Below are 23524 nucleotides of genomic sequence, written 5' to 3'. Positions count from 1 at the left end.
ATGAAGGTTGAATGAAGAACAAGGAAAAACACATTCATGATCCACTTCTGTGTAAAAAAAAACAAACCCTTTAAGTTGCCTGCGTTATGGAGATGCTATATCACCAACACAGATTCAATTATCCCAGGCAGACACAGTACACACTTTAGCTAGAATAAAGATTAGCAAGTCCAACATAAGCTTATGTTTATACGGCTGTTGGCACCCGTGGGAGGAAAAAAATGCACTTTATAAACGGAAAGCAAGAACTGGAGCAAAATAGCAAAAATAGCATAACGAAATAAAAAAAATACTTCAGTTAAAACTGAAAGAGGAGAAAAACACCTATTCGGTAAATTCAGTTTTGACTTACTGCAGTGTCTGAGTGAGGTGGAATTCCAACAAGGCAAAAAGCAACTCCATTCATTGGGTTCTCAGCTTGTGGTAACCCGAAAAAAAAAGAAATGTTTCCAATCTATTCTGCTGTCAGCATTGTGGACATTTCTCCCAAGTCCTGTCGTTAGCAGCGGCTTCAGTCCAGACTGGCAGTCCGCCTCTTCCTCTGTCTACACTACAAAGTAAACGGTCCCGCTACGAGCAGTGTCTCGCGGCCGTGTTAAGACACAATAGTACCGGAAATCTAGTAATTGGACTTCAAAATAAAGGCGTAATTTAAACGCCCCTCCGCTTCCAATTGAAGTACCGTAACTCAACTCAACAACTTGTAATACAGTCTAAAACCACTGCAAAAGAATGACAGTGTCGATAACAATGACATACAAAGAAATCAATGAACAAAGGATAAATTCTTTTCCAAATGTATATATTTATATTGTAATATAACTGGTTTCTCTAATGGAAACAGGATTGCTTGGGCATGTTTTCAGTGGGATTACAGGTAATGGGATGTTTGCACACGCAGGACTGAAATAAAGACATGTGCACACAGGACCCACATGGCAGGTAGAGGTAGAGGTTCAGTGCCTTGCTCAAGGGCACTTCTTCAACTAACACTGTGGCCTTGAACATGCCACCCTCCAGTTCCCATGCTATAAGTCCCCACAGACTGAGCCACTGTCTCTCATGAAGAGGGACAATACATGACAACACTGTTTACGAGCGTGGACAGATTGATAAGGTGCAACCTACTTTTTCTTTTCACACACACACACACACACACACACACACACTGTAGCAGTGGAGGTCCGGACCTGATCTGTCAGAAGTCAATAATGTATATGGCCAGTGGACATTGATTGGACATGCCTTCATGTTCTATTGTCCATATCAGTTTCTGTTATTATTTCCATTCCAAACTAAAATTTCAAGCCCCTGCACACCTGTTCTCTCTCCACATCCATTCTCTCTCCACACACACAATTTCACTTTCATTCTTCTCAGGACACAAGTCCAACCTGAGCAAGGGTGTAATTAGCCTGAGTAACTGAAAACACCTGCAGGGTGAAATTACATTTGCAAATGCAAATGACCAAATGCATAATGGAAGAAAATATAGCTGATTTTGTTCTGGATCTATTTACACTCATAATGAGGTGTTGGTCAGGGTTGATGGTGGATGTCAAAGTTCTTGTGTGTGGTCAGGCTTAGGCAACAGAAGCTCTTTGGTTAGGATTAGAGAAAGACTGTAGCTTCTGCCAAATCTCAAAGTAAACAAGTCATGGCTTCAACTTACCAGATTTCCTTGAGCAAGTTGTATGAAAGTATTCAGCACAGTTTCCTACAAATTTTATAGACAGCACTACTAGGAAAATCAAGTTCAATTGTCACAGACATAATCATACACAACACATGGTGAAATCCTTATATTTACAGCTCCACGAGTTTGACAATAGATAGAATAAGTTTCTACTTATTCTATATTGTTGTGTTTCAAGAATAGAAACACAACAATATGGCCAAAATAAAGTTTAGGAACATGAAGCTACATGTCCAGTGAGGTAAGGTGACATCGGTGAGGGAGTACGTATGGCTGAGGATTAAGTTATAAGAGTGTGTGTGTGTGTTAAGCCACTGCTTCTATCAGTTAAGTATCATTATTAAGTATCAATACACAAATTTGCAGTCGCAAAAGGTTCATGCTGAATGTATGTGATAACATATGTATTTCAGGGTGCTGGCACTCACAGCTCTGGTTAAGGTTTGGGAGAAACCAGTGTCTGTTAAATATTGAAAAAGTCAACAGTGTTTTGAAGCACCGCAATCTTCTAAACATTGCTTTTGCTGCTTAAATCTGACCACAGATGGGACTCAGGATGTGGATATAGCTTACCAGTGAACAAAATTCAGGCAGCAGTTAACATTATCACTGAACACATTTGGTAAGACAAATTATTATTTTGTAAGCATCATTTCTGGAGACTTTTTATATATATATATATTTTAGGTGTATTAGTAACACTTTCTAGTTAAACCACGTCAATAGTGTGCTGTGGGAGCATTCATAGTGTATCATAAAGCATGGACAATTCTAACATAGTCTGAGTCTACTACTACAGTTGCTTATTGGGGGCAGCCGTGGCCTAGAGGTTGGAGAAGCGGCTTGTGATCGGAGGGTCACCGGTTTGATTCCCCCACCAGACGGGCAGGAAAAATTTGGGTGTGGTGGAGTGATTAATGCGATAAAAATGCCCCCCCCCCCCTTCATTAGCCGGCTGATGTGCCCTTGAGCAAGGCACTTAACCCTCCAATATGCTCCTCGGGCGCTTGATGCTGCCCACTGCTCCTGTGTGTGTTTCACTGCATGTAATTTGCTGGGTGTTGCCTGTGTGTGTTCAACTAAGGATGGGATAAATGCAGTAGTAAAATTCAGTATGTGTGTATGTAAAAATATATATACTGTCAATAAAAGTTGATTCTTCTTCTTATTGATGTGTGTATAGGTGAGTATAGGAAGTCATAATGTGAACCTCTATTTCATGACTAGTTAAGAGCATCCATAAGACAATTCAATTCAGTTTATTTATATAGCGCCAATTCACAACAAAGGTTTTCTCATGACACTTTCCAATTAGAGCAGGTCTAGACCAAACTCTTTAATTAAATTGTAATACAGAGAGCCCAACATCCCCCCTTGAGCAAGCACTTGGCAACAGTGGCGAGGAAAAACAGCCTTTTAGAAGGCAGAAACCTCGGAGCAGACCCCGGCTCAAGATGGGCGGCCATCTGCCTTGACACTGACTGTTGATCTAGTACATCAGAAAGCATCATGTGTGTTTGAGTATAGTCACAAAACATTATGATTGCATTAAAACTCTCTATGAATGCCACATAAAGCATTATAAATGTGGTGTTACAGACATATTGTTTAGTGCAGACTTCAGCGGAAACAAGCAGTTGGCTGCTGCAGAGACTGAAACCAAAACCCTGTGATCTTACAATCTTAGCAACTAATGGCACACAAACACTTGAAGGCCACGTGCTGAACTTTGCCGCTCCGACAATGAAGCTTTTCTAATTGCTGAAGTTCTGATCCAGGGTTTTTCAAGTCAATTTTTTGCATTAAAAAAATGAAGCACAGAGAAACATAAATCTATCACTGTGGTTATTTACCATTTTAAGAAATATAAAGACAAACGCTCGACAACATTTAGATAGAGTCCACAATGAGTGAGTATAATGCATTTTCCTTCTACAGATATAATTTAGTTTTTTTTACTGATTCACATTCACTGACAGCCCATCAAATTATTCTACTACCCAAGAGATGGAAACCAACCATAAATTTATTATTTGTGTTGAAAAAAATTAAACTGTGTGACATTACCATTCTTTTAAAGGTAATGTCAGCGGTCAGCTGCACCTATTTGCTGGTACGAATTAGTACATATATGCAGTATAGCGAGAGGATGGGCGCATCGCCAGTTCCAGCTTTTCAGACAGGACAGTGAGTAAACACATGAGTAAAACACTCTCTAAATCTATATTTTGTCATTTCCCGTCAATAAGGTTCCTGTCGGTAAGTTTCTCAGTTGACCTTTTTTTTTATTGGACTACTGTACACTGTTGGACACATAGATATATGCAAGTGGACTGTTTGTTTTATGTTTCAGTCTTTTAAATGTGGCCGTATTTTACTACAGTTTGACTTTCTATCTGTGCATCGTGTTATGGAGTTATGGAATTTAGCGGGAGAATTGTCATGCCTGACGGAGCGTGTGTGTGTGTGAGTGTGTGTGCACTCTCGTGGTCAGTGGAGCGAGAGACACAGCCCCAATGCTGATGTTGTCCGACAGTGCCCTCAGGACAGAGGAAAGAGCATGCGCAAACATGTACCTATACTCATACTCATGCAGAGAGAGAGGGAGAGAGGCATTATGTAATAGAAGGGCATAGAATCATGGGGGAGAAAGAGAAGAGAGAGACACAGAGAGAGAGGGAGAGAGAGAGAAGCTGAGTGTGTAGATGTACACCCTCTACTGGCCTTGCACTGCTCTCACACACTTTGACACACACTCTGAAACACACACATCACACTGATCATCCACTTGTTCTCTCTGCCCCTGACAGGCAAGGAACTCCTAATGAAATTGCTTCCTGTGCTAAGAGCTTCTCATAATGAAAACACACACAAGAGCACCAACACACACACATACACACACACACACACACAACTTTGTGCTTTTTAAGATATTGCATTGACTTCTGAGCTAACCTTAACCTAACCTCATTTTACACATTATCCCTAACTATGACCAGTCAAGACTTTTCAAAAGAAAAAAAAAATTGTGGCTGTAAGCTGGTAAACCATTGAATGTGCACTTAATGATAGATGAGAAGGTGATGGTGTACAAAATAAATAAATGATTGTTACTGAGAACATTTGTGTCACCGTTCCTGAAAAACAAGTCATTGCATATTAGTATTAATAATTCATTTCTTTCCTGCTCTCTTACATCACATTTTGACGTGTGGTCATGCATCACGGAACACAAGGGCGATGGTTAAATTCTGTTACGTAAGCACCGGTCCACCTTACATCAGCCAACATCATCTGACATCATGACGTCAGAATGGGATGTTGGATGATTTTCCTGTTTGAGCTTGCTCAGTAATCGAAATAAGTTTCGTTTAATTTTTTATCATGCTTAGAGCATAAGGAAATTGCTTCAACTCAAAATGTGATATTGCTCATGGCAGGAAGAACCTGAAAGCTCTGATACACAGTCAGTCGTATGAATCAGCATTTTGACTTCTCGCAGCTGATAGGCTGGTTTAGTATTGTCGCTGAAATGGTGGAAAAGCAGCAGCAGCTGGTGTCGTTGTTGGTAATACATTATAAAAGGTAACAATGTCTGCTGTAAACAGCACAAAGTACAATAATATTTGTGAAATAATGTGCTATTTTTTTTCCTAAAATTGATTCCTTTGAATGTGCCATGAACTTATCAGTCATCCATTGGACATAACAAAACACAGATGTCAATACTGAAGAGTTTAATATGAGTTAAGAGACAATGAGAAATAAAGTTATTTACAATAAAAATGTATTATAGATTTGAATTCAGCTGGAGAATTGAAAAGAGACAATTGAAAAGACGCTAACAGACAGGATGTCTCTCCCACTTGTGTCCTCACCTGAGGGACAGACAGATATTCTGTATTTCTAATTTATGACACATTGTACTATTAAGAAATCAGTGGAAACCCTTAACAGAAGTGAAACATTGTGAAAATTGTATATATGGCTCAAATGTGTTTTGAGTGTTTTTTAGTGGTTTACCATATCTTTATATGCACCCTTTGTTAAGGAATTCCTATTCAGTTAGTCTCATACTTTTTTTCTTTTTTTTTTTTACATATGCAATACAAATACTGTACCCAAATGTACATTAAATGAATTGGGGGTTCGTTTGAATTACAGTATCTAATCTTCCATAAAAGGAGATTATCAGAAGCTACCGATGCCAAAACATCTTTAAACAAAGGGTTTCCAAAATAATTCCAAAATATTGTTACACCAAGAATCACCATTCAGGACACAGCAGCCATCAGATCTTGATCCAAAATCCCTGGTGCTCCAATAAAAACAGGGATTTAATCTAGACATTGTGTTGGAAAGTGATGGTTGTCAGGCTGTCCTGTGTGTGTGTGTGTGTGTGTGTGTGTGTGCATATGGGGATGTGTGGAGGCACTAATCTGGCTTTGTTCTGAAAAGAGTTTCATCCCACTGCAGGGGGGCTGTGGAGACACAACACCCATGTCCTCCATCATCCCCCAGTTGCTCTCCTCATGTACCCTGTGACCTCCATCTTAACCCCCCCCCCCCACACACACACACACACACACACACCCTGCCACAGAGGCTTTGCATTCATGAATCATCCCAGCGACCACGTTTGTGCCACCATGCAATCTAATGGAGAAGTTGGTGTATGGCAACAATTATATACATTGCAAACTAAAACATAAAGTCTGATAATAACTATAACTTTTGTGAAAGCCAGTATTTCAAGCTAGGAGGTTTTTGCAAACTATTTTACCCACTTGACTTCTTTATTAGTCCAGACTACACAGTATAACGTCAGCAAACTAGCTGGAGGTTCATTTATAGCAAAAACCTATCATATCTTATCATAATTACATACCATACTGTATGTTCATTCTTATATATATATATATATATTTATTTCAAAAACACTAAAAAGCCACACTGTCTGTTAGTAGCTGAGGAAAATAGAAACCCCTAAAAATTTACATTTAGAAACAAAGAAAATACATTTTCTGTGAATAAGAAAATATATATACATAACATAAAATAAAATTATGGTAAAATAATGTTTCAATTCGTGGATAATTTTATTTTGGAATTAGAGTCTTAAGTAGACAAACATCTGCCTCCATTCTGTCCTGTACTGTTATGTTGTGGCCTGGCATAGCAACAGAGAGGCTGCTGAGTGTGTATTTGTGTGTGTAAGTGTGTGTTTGTATGTTGGGGGAGGGTGGGGAACACACCCATCTGTCTATTTACAGCAGCATGGGGAGATTTCGCTAAATATCTAATCCATCTAATCCTCACCACTGAAGCTAGGGATAGAACATGTAGTGGTGACATTTGACCACTAGAGGGCAAGCTATCTATTTGCTGCTCATGGAAGGGAAAGACTTGTTTTGACACACAAAGAAGGGTAAACTAGTACGGAAGAGTTTGTGTACAAGTGGTGAAGAAAAAGACACAAAGATATTATATACAGTACATATCTATCCAGATATGTACTGTATATATCTGTTTACACATAAACTCATTTATATGCACACTTGAAACACACACAGCTTACTACATGTGTGTGATAGCATGTGACCCCCCCTCCAGCATCAGTGGTCCGGCCGTGTAGGAACTTTTCTGCAGGGATGGGCTGTCCTGACTCGATCACATGTACTAGTTAAATTGGTGATTGAATTAGAGCTGTGTGGCTTCAGAGAGAGGCTCTACTTTACTGAACTATCACCTCACATCAGTGTCACTCGCCGGCAGCCATGGCAGGACCGCATACTTACATCTCTAGACTTCATGTACTCTGGGGAGCTGGGTGCAAATGTTTCATCAAAGTTCAGTTAAGTTACACTACGTGTCAGTCTTTGTTAAATACCCTAAAAAACAAAGAGGGGGTGACTTAGAGGAGTGTTCCATCCTACAACAGACATGCCTGTCACAGTTTTACTTATGCAAAGTCCAGTGAGTGCTGGACTCATTATATGTAGACTTTTGCCTCTTTTGGTATATACTTGCTCAAGGACACATCAGTCAGCTAATGGAGGAGGGGAGCATTTGTCACATTATTCACTCCACCACACCCAAATTTTCATGTCCGTCCAGTGGCGGAATCGAACCCGTGACCTTCCGATCACAAGCCGCTTCTCCAACCTCTAGGCCACAGCTGCCCCCCTTTTTTTTTTTTGCCTACCACTTTTGGCTACTGGATCGATTACTTTGACTGTTTTCATCACTTTTGAAAAATTTGCCAGCACCAAACAGATAGACAAAGTTAGAGACTAGCTGGAGAACATAAAGGAGCATGTAGCAGCTAAAGTTCACCAAGTCAGCTGCATAAGGTGATAATATGTCAGTGTTGTGTTTCCAGCTCTTTCCACTGCACTGGCCATAAATAGCCAAAAAAAAGAAGAAGAAAAAAAAATGTTAATGAAACTGGTATATTTTTAAAAATATTTTATATTTTGTTTTTTCTAGGAGTGAGATGAAAAGTTTACTATCATTCTTTGGAGTCAGCACATGGATAGGCTAGCTTAGCCTGGAAGCAGAAGCAAAGGTAGTCCGTAAATGAAGTCACTGCATAGAAACATTATGTGAATGGATTAACTGTTGTTTACCAAGAAATAGGAACAACAGGCATCGTCCACCCCATTGTCCCCAAAACAACAGATTAAAATAAATAAATTAATTAAATTTAATTAAAATGAAAATAAAGAGGTTTAAAAAAACCTGACTATTACTATAAACTATAGTTTGTTTTTATGTCACATGTTAATCACTGAGCTTTGCTATTATGCTAAGCTAACCTAACAATGTCCTTACACCAGCTCTGCACTCTGTCCCACACTGATATTCATTTGAAATGAGAAGTGCATGTCTAAGATTTTAAAGAAAGTCAAACTATTTCCTTGAAGGTAGTGCTCTCATTTTCTGGTATTATTTGTCTTCCGTTTTGTATGTAATACATTCTTAGTACAAATATTTTAAAGCCTAGCTATGTATGGATTCTATTTTTTATTATTCCTCAGTAATATCCTCATGTTCAAGCATGCAATATTCATCTGATAAATGTAAGCCATTGCTGTAACAAAAGTGCTCTAAAAATATCCTTAATTAAGAGTGACCTTTAGTAACGTGCATACTCATTATGCACATTTCCAGCCCAAAACTTTGTTCCTGTATACAAAAGCATAAGTGCTCATGGCATTGTCTCTTTGCGGTATTTCCAATTCAAATTTAATAGCAAAAAAATGGTTAAGACCATGAATGTTGATGAGTTAGGTCTTAATATCAAACAGATTGTCAGGGGAGCGGTGAAGACCCCCATTTCATCCACAGGAAAAATCCCCAAAGAGAGCACATGTCAATCTCACAAAGCACAGGCCCACATACCATTACACAACATCCTTAATCTGCTGGATTTAAACCCCACCACCACTCACCAGGCTCACCAGCTCACACTCAAACACACACACACACACACCCTCACACCATACAAATAGGTCTTATCTGGCCTGTACAGCATCCTGTCACTCTGGGAGGGTTTACAGCACTTTCCTAACTTTATTGCAGAGGAAAATCAACACTTTGAGTGATTACATCGTTTTAATTCTTTTAAGTAGAGGAATTGTTTAAGAAAGTTGCATTTACACCACTTAATATAATTTAGATATTAGCAAGCACATAATAGGTGCATTAAAGCATGTGCACTGCCTGGAAGCCAACTAAACACATTACAAGCACTTAAAGCTTCATGTTGGCAAGATGGTGAGTGGTATCAGGATTCATTTACTTCCTGGGCTCTTGCTTGGACCGTTGCTGCCAACTCAGTTTAGTCACCTGAAGTTAACCTGCTGTGAATGTGGAAACACTCTGCAGGTTTCAGGCAGCGCTGGTTGGTGCCAATATATCATGTCACAATCTATCAAAGACAAGCAGCTTTCACTTTTTTTTTTTATTCATAATGGCTGTCCAAGTACCTATTCCATCTGGCATTGATATTTGCAGTCATCTAGGTTGTGTGTAAATATGATTGTAAAGATTACGTTCATACCTAACATTTAAAGCACCATGTATTTGATTTGATTTGGTCTGTGATTTAGAGGACTGGATATTCAGTGTATTTTAGGTACATTTCCTTGTCATTTTTTTGTTCCTCCACTGGAATATAGTCGCTTTGAAAACATGTAATGCACTGCAATACTGAGTGATCTTTTTGAATCCTAGCAATAAAGCAAAACGTCGAATCAGGTATTGTCGAGGTCTTAAATTTACAATAAACAAGGTCAAATGGAACTGGAGACAAGACTGAATAAATAGCACGTCTTACTGGTCTCATTTTTGAACTACACAAGATTATTTCAATGCACATGTCAACTGGAAACACGTGTACAGAGCAGATGGTTCTGCCAGCTGCTATCATTAAAAAACACACTAATTAAAACAATAATCCACAACATCTGCATGCTGACAGGCCATTTTGCAATTCTCTATTGATAAATTAATTGTAGATACATCTTGAGTGACATGTTAAAAAATTCAACCTCTCACAAACAAAATTCAATTCAATTCAATTCAATTCAATTTATTTATATAGCACCTTATACAATCAAAATTGTCTCTAGATGCTTTACAGAGACCCAGAACCTGAACCCCCGAGCAAGCAGACAGTGGCAAGGAAAAACTCCCTTTTAACAGGAAGAAACCTTGAGCAGGACCCGGCTCATAAGGGAGAACCATCCTGCTGATAGTCGGCTGGGTGAAGGGGGGGAAGAAGAGGTAGACAGGACAGAGAGGATGAAAGAGAGAGAGAGAGAGAAACATACATGCAACAAACATCATAAATTACAAGGACAAACATGACAGGTTGTTATAATTGGAATTCTGAAGACTATGTATATCACTATGTATATCACTGTCATGTTTAGCACATTTGTGCTAAACATGACAGTGATAGCTGCAAGAAGAACTCCATACATTTGAAGAGTAAAATATGACACACACACACACACACACACACTCACACAGACAATCACACAAGTAATATGTTCTCTTTGGAGGATCCTCGGGGGGGTGGACTATAGAGGAAACCTATTATCAGGTCAGGAGCAAACAAACACAACAGAAATAAGGCTTTCATCATTCTATTTAAAGCTCTTATACAACTGAATGAACTAGAGCGGAGCAGAAACACACACACACACAGACACATCATTACACACACACACACACACGCTAAACACACACAGTCCATCCCCATGGAGTGTGTGTGTGTGTATGCCACAGCACAGATGGTACAATCAGCTACTGTAGGTGTAAGTCATGCAAATTGCAGCGCACTGATGATGTCGCGTACAAGCAGCGCAAATACAAGGTCAAACCTTGAGTACGGAAGTATCAGCATGGACACACTGATTCGTGATGAACACTCTGGACAATGAGCAATATCAAAGTGAAGAATCTTTAAGACTGAAGACTGAAGATTTTGTAACATTCACTGAGCAGTGGGCATTGTGGCCACAAGTGATGATTACAAGACAATAGCAAGTGAAGTTTATTCATACACACAGTGTCTCGCAAGATCAGATTTCCAAAAGTATCTCTGCAAATCACACAGCACAGACATATTTATAATGGCACACTGAATTTCCCTTCTTTTCCTGAGTAGATGTAAAGAGAAACTTGACTCTTTGCTGAGAAACAGTGTTTTGCTGTTTCACCTCACCCACCACACCCATACTTGAGGCTAGCTATAGTTTGAAGTGTGCTCTGGTGCTCTTGTACTACACCAAATAGCAATGTCACATGAATAAACATCATTTTTACGTCAAAAAACATTTCTTGTCTCTCACTCAAACCAAAAGTAATCGCAGGAGGTAGCACCCTGGAAAAGTCATGTTGGCTAACTGCCCAGGGATTTGTATCTTACTAGGCATAAAAACTTTAGATCAATGCCATTATTTTGGTCAAGTTGAAAACTTTAAACTAGCATGCTAACATGTTAACATGCCTCTTTGTCTTACGTGCTCAGCTAATTTCAAAAGTCCAACAGCTAACTTGTTTACAAGCCTTTTAGTATGTTTTTTTTTTTTTTTTTTTTTTTTTTTTTGCATTGCAGGACTCTATATATCATGTCTAAAATTCACTTAACATTCAATATAAACAAAACTTTAGACAACCTGACAAAGAACAAGTCAAAGAAGACCAAAAGCAGTAAATAACCATGACGATGTCTTGACATGAGGAGGTATGATGTGTTAGCTTCTTTGCTAGCTTTTTCTGATACTACTTTTGCGATGAAACCATTGCAGCCTTTGTTTTGTTATATGCTAAAACAGTGTAACACAAGTAACAAACAGAGATGAGTCATAAAGTCAGTGAACTGCCTCAATGATGTCATCTATAGAGCAATATTTATCTAGTCAGCATTAGCCACTAGCCATCATTTCAGACAAGGTTAGCTTTGAAAACAACATTTTTTATTTCTGTAGTCTTGTTTTATGTCATAAAGGGACATTCTGCTTCTAAAAATTCAACATTTTTTAAGGAAATTGAAGCAAATAAAATCTAACAGTCTTTAAAACAATAGCTGGTGAAGCTCAGGGATCATTTTAATTTCACCACCGCATTCCCCGCTCATTAAATCAACAGCACAGATTTCACTATATTGTTTGGTGAAGTGTGTCTAAATGCATGAATTCATTGGCAAACAATGCAGAGCAGCTGCTAAAACATGAACTCTTTGTGTGTGCGTGTGTATGTGTGTGTGCGTATGTGTTAAATCACCAACTATTTTTACATTTTCACTTTTTTAATTTTATTATTTTTTTTATAAGCTTTCTCTTTTACAATATTTAAATTTTACTTACCTATTTTTTTGGTAGCAGGGACATAAAGAATTTCACTGTGCATTGTACCGTGTATGATTGTGTGTGTGACAAATGAACCTATCTTGTATCTTGTATCTTGTATTTACACAGTCACATGGGGACTCTCCTTCCTTATGGGGACATAATGTAAATGATAAAATTTTAGGGTGAAAGGAGTGTTAAGTGTGTGTGTGTGTGTGTGTGTGCGTGCGTGCATGTGTGTACCACAGGTTAGTCCATCTTCTGTGATAGTGATCACTGAAGGGGATAGTGGACATAACTGCAGTTACATACATTACATAATTCCCATTCCATTTGTGACAGAAGGTGTTGCTTGCACACACGCATGCATGCACATACACGCACACACACACACTCACAGATAGAGAGAGACAGCATGTTTTAGTAGCTGCTCTTCAAAACAGATATTTGTTTTGCCAATCCTAATGAGAGGCTAATGAGCAACATTCTGACAAAGTCATAGCTCCCTTCAACCTCTAACTCTAACCTCACCCCTTTACTCTGGCTCTTCAATGCACCAGTCCTAGGTCTGTTCTCACAGCAATGGATTAAGTGTTTTGTTGTGCTTTTTTAGTAAAATATATCAGCATCATGTCTGTTACTATAAAACACTCATCTACTTGTTTTTGTGTGTTTTTGTGTCTCAACTCAACACTTACCACCACTGAAACTGTTGTTCATTTACTAAAAGTAATGTAAGGGCACCAATGTGAAAGGCTTGCAGTGCAGAAAGAAAGAGAAGACAGAGTTTAAATCAAGCACTTCTAATTAGAGAGAATGAACTGCAGTCAAGCAGCAATGAAATTCAAAGCAGCTGAATTTTATAGGGCTGAGACGTGCATGCTATTTTTGAAAATGAAAGTGAACGGTGGTCAGGACTGTGATTTGTGTATTGCATGGCATTTCAGCCACAAATCTCTGAGCCAGAGAGGCAGAACTGGTCTTGTGGCAGAAAAAAAAAAAAATTCATACTAGTTCAGTGGAGCTTTCATGGGTGGATCTTAACAATGGTTTGTCTGCTGGAATGAAGACAGAATTGTGGGAAAGACGGAAGTGCGGTGAAAAATACTACAGGTAAGGGGTATACTGAGAGTCCTATTAAAAGTATATATGGAGAGCATGGTTTAAATGCAAAGGGGTTGTGTTCAGTTTTTAAATTAATCCTAAGTGTATGAGCAATCCTCTTTGATGAGGGACAGGTATGTGGTCTTTGGCTAGTGGACCCTTTGTCTCCATCAGCTCCAAACCCTCTGTCCTATCAACAGCTCCTTGTGACTGCAATGGAAAAATGTGTAGCTGATGAAGAAGAGGCCTGCTGCACATCTCTGTGTGCATAGTCATAGAAAATATCATTCTGATTAATAGTGGATGAGATGCAGGTGGGTGAAATAATACATACATGAAAAAAACATTAATTAATCAATTAATTAACATTATTGGTTGTTTAATTCTGCATAATCCACATTTCACACATCCAAAAGGTCTCACACCCCACAAGGTACAGATTCATACAGTGAAACTGTCATCCTGATAAATCCTGAGCTCCATCAGAGCTGTCTGATTTTTATTTGAGAAGCTATAAAGCTTCTTTCTGTTTCCTCTGGACTGTTCTCTCCAGCCACAGTTTCTAACTACTCATTTGTCTCACAGAACAGACACTCTTCCATTTTAATGGAACAAGTGAGGTGTGATCAACTTTCACAGCCATTCAAAACAGACAACTCCTCAGTTTTTAACTATATAATAAGTGATCAACGCTCTCTTTTGCTAGGTCCTATTTCACTTTAGCTATTGTTCCAAATAATAATAATAATAATGATAAAAACCAAACATTTTCTTCCTGAAACCAAACTGAACTGTCTTGCGCAGTAAATTTCTGCTGCTGATAAGCTAAATGCTAATAGACATCTACTAACATTCTCATAATAGGGATCCTACATTCAGTAGAAATGACAAATGTCCATACCAAATGTTAGATAGATAGATAGATAGATAGATGCTTTATTGATCCCGAGGGACATTCAAGATGTTCTGATGATTCATCCAATATTTATTTTGATATTTCAATTAAGATCAGAAATGGTGACACCATCCCTAGAGTTGCACATTCAGCCTGGCAAAAAAATATAAAGTATCCTACAAATACATAAAAAGCTGTTATTCAGTGGTTATCAGTGTTTGGGAAAAATATAAATGATTACGTTTTACAGTGTTGGAATGTTGGAGTAGATTTATTCAAATACTGTACCTGAAGTACAAATCTGAGGTTCCTTGTATACTTTGAGTATTTTTTACTACATTTATTCAACAGCTTTAGTTACAAGTTACTTTGCAATTTAAGATTGTTGTACACAAAGCATATGAAAAGGGATACGTACAACTGAAGCTATTAATAAACTGATGCACTTTTTGAAGGCTGCCGTTTTATTACAGTGAAAGTTAATGTATACAATGTGTAAGAATGACTATTGTAATCATATATTTTACTCACTGTGCCCTATCAGACGGCTACACAGAGACTAAATCTACAGCAGCTGAAACCTTGTCAAATGGGACCTGCACTAAATGCTATGAAACAGATCTGTCTGTGACATGAAAACATTTGAAAAACATGCTGGAATGGGCAATTGTCATTATAATTTCTCACCCCCACCTCTCTTGTCTCTCTTTTGTCCCCCACCTCCATCGCCTTCCATTTCTCCCTCCTCCCCTATCCTCTGCTGAGTGCTGATAACACTCAGGTCCGGTGTTGGCATGTCAATTACAGGCCCGGATGTAAGAATAGTCCACAATGCTTTTGTGTTTCACTTCATAATGTTTCTGGAGTGTGTTTGTGCCTCTATGGTTTGACCTTGATCACATTTAAAAACAAGTATCAAACAATCCAAATGCAATATTGTTGTATAATTAATGTTTAATGTGCTGAGTATCTTTAAAACAGAATATTTAAATTTAAATATATTTACTACCGTACAAAATAACTAGTCCAAATATGTCTACCCAAACACATAAAAGTGCAGCCTGTCCAACCTCCCTCTCATCGTCTTTGTCTCCTTTGCCGTTCTGCACATCCCTCAGCTGGATGAGTCTCTAAGGGCAGTGTACTCAGTGAAATTCACATGTAAGGGCACACGCTGGCCATTAGAGCACAAACGGCAAGTGCAGTGTAACTGAGTCCAGATATAAAGAAGAAGTCCTAGAGAGGCCTGGAGGCTTCAGACAGCAGAGCTGCTGAACTGGACTCACTGCAGAGGACATGTCAGCTCAGTCTGAGTCACTTCAGTGAGTCACACAGCAAAGCACATGTATGTTGACCAAACCTCACAAAGCCCTTTCTGCTGTTGTACCTGGAGTACAGGAAGCGTATTTTTAAACCTTTTTTAAAGTATGTATGATCTTTATCTTTTTTTTCCTGAGGACTGATGGTGCATTTATTTTGGAGCAGTTATTAATACTGTCACATGTCCACTCCTGTCCATTCAATACTACACTTTTGAGACTAATATTAATATTTGAGAGTTAAAGTGGAAAAAGACAACTTCCCCACTGTACCTGGATTATTTCCATTTTACACAGAGAAGCAACAACCATCAACACAGGATAACAACACAGGACAATAGATCACAAGTCAGCCTTCATTTTCCTGTGAGATTTCATGCCAGTGACAGACTGAATTGCATAATTAAATTTAGATTTACAGGGAACCAATTTAAAAAATATCAGAGTCATTATTCAGTAGCCATTACATTTGCTTCATAAGGATAAATCGAAGCAATCCCCAATAGTATATCAATCTCCAAATTTGTCCCATATTTGCTATTAACATAAAGACATTAGCAAATATTTTTAATAAGAAAGACTGAATCGGGTGACATGTACTGGATGGGATGCGTTACATCTCATAAAACAAAACATCTTAAGTAGTAAACATCAGTGGTTGTTAAGTATACTGTTAAACATCAATTTACATCTACATTCTGCCACATTATACTTCCACCCAACTACATATTGGAGGCAAATATTGTACTTCTTACTCCATTACATTTATTCATTACTTTGCAGGTTCATATAATTCAGAGCTGACATGCTATTATTCATTCCGTCTAACCAATCAAATAGTATTATGGGCATTGAGATGATGATCAGGTCTATCCCTAAATGGAGAGTAAGTCGTGCTGATCTTTATAGTATGACGTCCAACTTGAAAATTTGGGAATTCATTTATACACACAGAATCTGAAGATGATTTAGACTTTTTCATCTCCAAAGCAAATACAACTTCTGTTTGTACCATTAAAACTAATCACATTTTGTTTAGTGTATTTAGAGGGAAATGGATCAACGTGCGTAATTAACAGTTCAGGTTAAAGTCTCCCTATAGTCATCTAATAATAAATATTTAATCAGCCAAAGGTGCTTTACATGAATCATAATGTAAGTAAGTGTAAATATAATAAAAGTCTACTATATTCATAGAATATCAGTTTGTTTCACACACTATTGGAAAGTGCATCACTTTGAACCTGTCTCCTTTTTGTTCCAGTAAATGTGTTTGTCTGTCCACAAGAGCAAGAGCAGGATATCCTGGTGTTTCCACATACACAAATGCACAACCTCCAAAAACACAATGCACCTTTCACACTCAGGCTGACTGCATAGTTTCTCCATTATCGTGTCGGGCAAAATGAGTTGTTCCACCACCCTCAATGTCTGCTCTATCTTAAGGGATAAACTGTCCTTTATATCCACACACCATAAAGATCTCACAGACCTCCCATGCTCTCTTTTTCTAGCTATCTGCCTGCGCCACCAACTGTTAAAGGACCATACACTGTCTCGCAGTCTTCACATACACACATGCATAAAACAGGCAGCATAAACAGCATCACTTGAGCTGATTGGCTAAAAATACACAACCTTCCTTTCTCTCAGAGAGATGCCCTCTCCCTCATAGAGCCAAGCCTAAAATACTCCCCTCTTCATTTCATTCTGTTTTGTTGCAGTCGGTACACTGCAGTTCTTCCACTGAAAGCCCCATGCATTCACTCTTTCTCCCACAAATGATTATCTGTCACAAAAGTCTTTTGGTGTTTTTATCCCCCAAAAATCTTTGGGACAAAACAACACAAAGGCTCATCAACTGAGACCAATGTTTGACCCAATGTTTGTATCTGATGTGGACAAAAAGAAGATCCTCTCAGTGAAGAAAATCACAAATTATAACTGTGGCAAGCAAAACTGCCGATAAGCAACAGTGAGTTCTCCTTTATAAAACAAAGCTCTGCTGAACTATTTATTTGAAAAATGCTGCCAAATAATCTGCTCAACAGGATACTGAAAAGAAAAACTTAACATCCAGTGTCCTCCAGGGAATGTGAATTTTTGGTAGCAAATATCAATGTCAGTGCTGCAATTTTATAATATCCTTTTGAACAGACACTAAGAATAGGTGTTAAATCTTTTAAATTCCATTACAATGTGGTCTGAGTGAATACTCAATTCTTATTGGCTGAAAAACGGATTCAAACCTTGGCAAAACCCTTTGAAGTGTCCATATCCAGGAATTACTCTGTGGAGGCTCTGGCCCACAAATCAACTTTTAATTCCTGATAATGGACAACTTGTTTGACATTAGCACTTAATTTTAGCACTCTCTACATTACTCTGTGACATCGCTCCATGATACATCATAATACTCAAGTGCTGAGGTCACAAGATCACCTTTGCAGTCGGACAGTCTGGTATTTTTTCACCACAGCTGAAGCTAAAAGAAAGACAGCACTAGCTGTGACAGATTTAGCTTGTGTTTAAATGACATGAACTAAATGTCTAAAAGGAATCAACGCTAACGTTAGCAAGCTAGGCTAACGTTAGCATCCTTGTTCTAAGTGGAATACAAACATAAACATATAGATGTTGAATGTTGTAAAGAACATGCACCTAAATTAGTGTGCATTTGGAATGGTTAATAGGTAATGCTAAACATATTAATGTTCATGCTCTGTTCAGTAGTAGCTTACCACAGAAACTGACTGTAATGCTAATTTTCTCAGCCAACTAATACTATAGAAAACACCCAATCAGAAGCTTGAGGTTTAGACAAAGTTTCCACTGATATGTCCAAAAAATACAATAGCTGTCGTACTTCATTACACAGAATGTTAGGAGATTACACATTTCAGTACACGTTTAAAGGTACAGGTTAACAGCAAAACAGGGTTGCAATATTCTCTGAAACAATTGTACAAGCTGCTGCAGACTTGTTTTGAAATGTGAAAATAAATAAATAATTAAATACCTAAAATGGCACTATACAGCTCATCGGGCATAATCCAGATACCAAATTGATTTGAAAACATTATACACCGCGTGTATACATGCATGTTCACTTCAAACGTTCTAATAACACAGTGGCTACAATGAAGATTTCAGCTTAAAACAGGGTGTAAATTATGGTGTTTATTATCAGTTTAAAACTCTTTCCCAGCTTCTTCAATTGTTCAGGAGAATACTGCAACACTGTGTAGCTGTGAGGCTCAAGAAATGTCTTGTGGACTAAAATTAAACCTGACTTTCTATCAACATGTGGATAGTTGGATAATGATTGGATTTTCATTTTTGGGTGAACTGTTCCTTTAAGGTTCTTCCAATTTCTGTCTTTGCTGTTCTTTAACGATTAATAATGCCCATCAAATGTGAGATTAACTGAATTTCCACAAAGTAATTGTCACACAGATACACTGGGCCCTTGTTGCCCTTGAGGGTCCGGCATCCAGGACCCTTGCACATAATGTTACATAATTTCTGTGTAATGATGTTCTTCAAACTCTCAGAAATGTAAAGACTTATTGTTCACTACCGATTGCCAAAGTGCTAAGTTACAATTATTTTGTTCATGTCCATATTAAATTACCATGGCATAGCTGTACAGACATTAAGCCATCTACAAACCAGATTCTCTACATTTTTGGTGCTAGTTATTACAATTTAGCCATCCTCTGTAGTTGCACTCATTTTGAGTCGTTCTGCATCAGAGCTTGCATACATCCAAAGTAAAGTACCTGACAAGATTTTTACACTTCTGTCAAACACTAGGTTAATGCCTACATGTTTCTAGATAGTGTGAGAGGAAGCAAGAGAGCTACTTTTGACTGATTGAAACTTCAGGTGTGTGTGATGATGCATTTCAAATAATATTCAAGTTTTTGCTTTTAAATACATATGCACCAGTACTGTATGTGTGTGTATGCGTGTGTGTGTGATAGCCTCACCTGGGCCATGGTGTTCAGCAGGACTTCAGCTGGCTCCAGGTCCTCAGCATGGCTTGGGAAACCCTCAGGTTATTTTATGATGTTGGGGTTTTGATGTTGAAGGGGTGTGGTGGGAGTTCACTACACACACACACAGCTTAGTGTTGTATCACTCGTGCTGCTGGTGTGCTGGGAACCCACACGCTCACACACACCTCCTCCTCCTCCTCCTCCTCCTCCTATGTGACAGCACCGTCCTCTGAAACACCCGGTCTTAGAAATACAGAGGAGAAACACTCCTCCTCTCTCTTTTTCTTCTCCTTCTTCTCACTCTACCTTTCCTGTCCCTGACTGCAACCTCTGTGTAATGCTCTTTTTCTTTCTTTTCAACTGACAGAGACACAAAGAAAACTATGTCAGAGGAGCATGTATTCCTTTATATCTGTCCTCCACGCTTCAGTCCTCCCTGCTTCAGTATCTGGTTGGTTGTAATCTGGGCTCACGCCGTTCACTGCCTCTCCTTTTCCTTCTCCTCTCGCTTGCTGCTGTCTCTCTCCCTCTCAGCTGCTCCCCCTCCTCCTCCTCCTTCCTCTAAAACCCTCCTACTTTTTTTTCCTCCCTCACTGTACACAGCATTAGTGAGAGACAGAGGGAAGGGGAGGGTGGAGGGATCAGAGGGATAGTGTGTCTGTGTCTGTGTGTGTGTACCATGTGACCTGATGGTGTAGTAGGATTCCCCCCAGCAGCTGTCGCACTCATTCCTTCACAGTGCTTCGCTGTGAGCTTTATGCACTTCCATTGATGACCTGTGTTGGTAAACTTGTCAATGGAGAAGGGATACTTAAAACAGCAGAGTCCCTGCTGCAAAGTGAAGCACAGAGAGGGATTTATTCTCGTATGCTTAGGTCCCAACCGGACGAGGCAAAAGTCTGATGGAACAGTTTAGTGGAATTTGTGCAACAGAACAGACAAAGAAAGTAGCACAAATTCGTATTTTCATTATAAAATTGATCAGTGTGTAACAAGAAAGATGTGACAAACCCACAAAACTCTGACATCGAACTCTCTTTTACCTCTAATCTTTGGGTTCATTCTTTCATAAACCTTGTCTCCAAGGTAAAACCCACCGTACACTGGCTGCCCAGCTCCAAAACGTAGACAGAGAAAGTCGGAAAAAGCTCGGGTTGATCAAATTGGTAGATTGGTAGAGTGGCTGGATTTAGAGAGTAACAGAAAAAAAAAAAAGAAATCCCACCCCACATGGACTCGCACTGCCTGACTACATTTAACAATATCATAATTAATGTAAATAACAAACATGGCCGTTATAGCTGTCAAGCCAGGATGTTATTATGGGGAAGTTTCAGCTGCACTTTCTCTGCCGTTCTCGGGGTGACTTGCACGTGAACAGATGTAATGCAATGTAGCCACCTAGCCTTGTGGACGACTCCAGCCATGCACAGTGAGTGCATGAGCAGAGTGCATGGGGCACATTGGCCATCCAATCATTTCATTCAGGCAGTAAAGACATATGACTTTTTTTCTTTTTTATATTCGGCAGAGCATGTGATTTATCCCTTGTTGTCAGGATATTTGAAGATTTTCAACAGAAATGAAAATGCCAGGTGTTGACTAAAATCAAAACAGGGACAACAAATGAAATTACATTTATCACTGACAGAAATGTGAATCCAACTGAATGCTGATGTTGCTACATTTATGCTTTTTAATTATGCCACAACAACTTATATTGCTATGTTATAATGTTGTTTACAGATATTCTGTCAAAAATAATTATAACAGCTGCTTTAGCTTTGTCAAAACTCCATCCAAACCTAGCACATTACAGGAAAATCAAAGTTTAGTACAGCTGTCTTATTTTGTAGTTTTGTACGCCATTTCTACATGTTTTAGTAGTGTAATAAAGGAATTAATTGCTGAGATATGGAAATTAGACAATCAGACAGGTTGTAAACGAGCAAACAGATCATCTTGATTAACTAACTCACTTTATATTGGAGTTTGTCCTTTGTAATGTATGATGTTTATTGCATGTATGTTTCTCTCTCTCTCTCTCTCTCTCTCTTTCTCTTTCATCCTCTCTGTCCTGTCTACCTCTTCTTCCCCCCCTTCACCCAGCCGACTATCAGCAGGATGGTTCTCCCTTGTGAGTCGGGTCCTGCTCAAGGTTTCTTCCTGTTAAAAGGGAGTTTTTCCTTGCCACTGTCTGCTTGTTTGGGGGTTCAGGCTCGAGGGGTCAGCATTGTTGCCTCACAGCAAGAGGGTTTTTTTTGGGTTCGAGTCCTGCACAGAGACCTGACCCCAACCCCACTGAACACCTTTGGAGTGAACTGGAACAGAGACTGTGAGCCAGGCCGTTTAGTCCAACCTCATTACCTGACCTCACAAATGCTCTACTGCGTGAATGGGCAAAAATTCCCACAGAAACACTCCAAAATCTTGTGGAAAGCCTCCCCAGAAGAGTGGAAGCTGTCGTTGCTGCAAAGCTATCTGTGTATTTAGAATGCAATGTCATTCAAGTCCTTACTGTTAGTCTGGTTCATCTGGTGGTTTGTTTACAGCCTGTCTGATGTTTTGCCTGCTCATGTTCTTGTCCCCTCTGACTTCTTTTTAGATATCAGCCATTAACTCTGTGTGTGCATTAGTATTTTCAACTTATACACGCATACACATCCAAGCCAAGAATGAGAGATGCCAAGTCAAAAGTGGGCAAAGCATGAAATAAACAAATGAACAGCTCATGCAGTGCAGGGCTCCAACATCCCCTTGTTTACCTTGGTGCAGTGTAAGTGGTTACTGGAAACTTGCAGTATGCGAGCAGTTCATTTGTTTATTACACTGGTATTTTGACCGATAGACAAGCTACAAAAGGAAAAGCATTTACACCCAAGTCATCCAATGTAGGCAAATTCATGAGTTCCCATGGCTCCTTGCACATCAAAGATACAAATTTATGTTTTAAATTTTGTTGTGGAAAAAACTTTTAGCTTTGTGTTTATTCTCCCGCTTTTGGAGAAATTTGTTTGCTTGAACAACGAAATCTGCGTTGAATGACATTAACAAGGCCCATATTAAGGCAATACCATGAGTTTGGCATGTTATTTTGTGAATTTTATGTGCCATCACGCACAGGCTGATGTCAAAAGCTGTCAAATAAAGACAGAACATAAGGTCAGGCTACAAATGAGTCATAGCTGAACATCTTTATGATCTGATTAAAAAGTTGTAGTACGGACTTCTGTTTAGAGCAGAATTGATGAGTTGCACAGTAACTATGTTATCAGTAGTCTGTATTATATCAAATAGAGGCAAGGTAGCACTGTAATGTAGACTGGACTAAATCTGATGGTTAATATTGAGTGTGACCTTGTGTTTAGTCCAAGGTCATGGTTTCATGTACCACAGGCCTTTTGGACACATCACTACAACAAAATAAAAGCAATTGATGCAAATCACAGCATAGTGACACATTCGAAACATGTTAACCATTCAGTTATTTTATAGAGACACACAAGAAACAAAGCAACACACAGATGTAAAGTCATTCTATCCTTGAGGAATGAGGAAAAGGACATCCTGTGGTGCTTCCCCTGAGCTGTATAGCTGGAAACTCCCACCCCACAACAACAGGAATGGGCAAGCTGGCTCGCAACAGC

At 38.9% G+C, this 23524-nt stretch overlaps 1 protein-coding gene across 5 annotated transcripts in view; it reads right to left on the bottom strand.

Moving 5' to 3' along the window:
* LOC124052348 (rho GTPase-activating protein 23-like) overlaps positions 1-20363 on the bottom strand; it is a 62597-nt gene extending 42234 nt beyond the window's left edge. For 4 of the 5 annotated variants that reach the window (XM_046376492.1, XM_046376494.1, XM_046376493.1 and 1 more), the window contains exon 1: positions 353-800. In XM_046376492.1, the coding sequence (XP_046232448.1) occupies positions 353-406 (54 nt within the window). In that variant the 5' untranslated portion in view covers positions 407-800. Of the gene's footprint in view, positions 1-352; positions 801-19868 lie in introns of those variants that run through there. The other variant, XM_046376497.1, reaches the window with a different exon arrangement.
* Positions 20364-23524: the final 3161 nt, after the last annotated feature.

The sequence above is a fragment of the Scatophagus argus genome, chromosome 21 (assembly GCF_020382885.2).
Source record: "Scatophagus argus isolate fScaArg1 chromosome 21, fScaArg1.pri, whole genome shotgun sequence".
NCBI classification, from domain to species: domain Eukaryota; kingdom Metazoa; phylum Chordata; class Actinopteri; family Scatophagidae; genus Scatophagus; species Scatophagus argus.
This window is presented reverse-complemented; position numbering and strand designations above follow the sequence as displayed.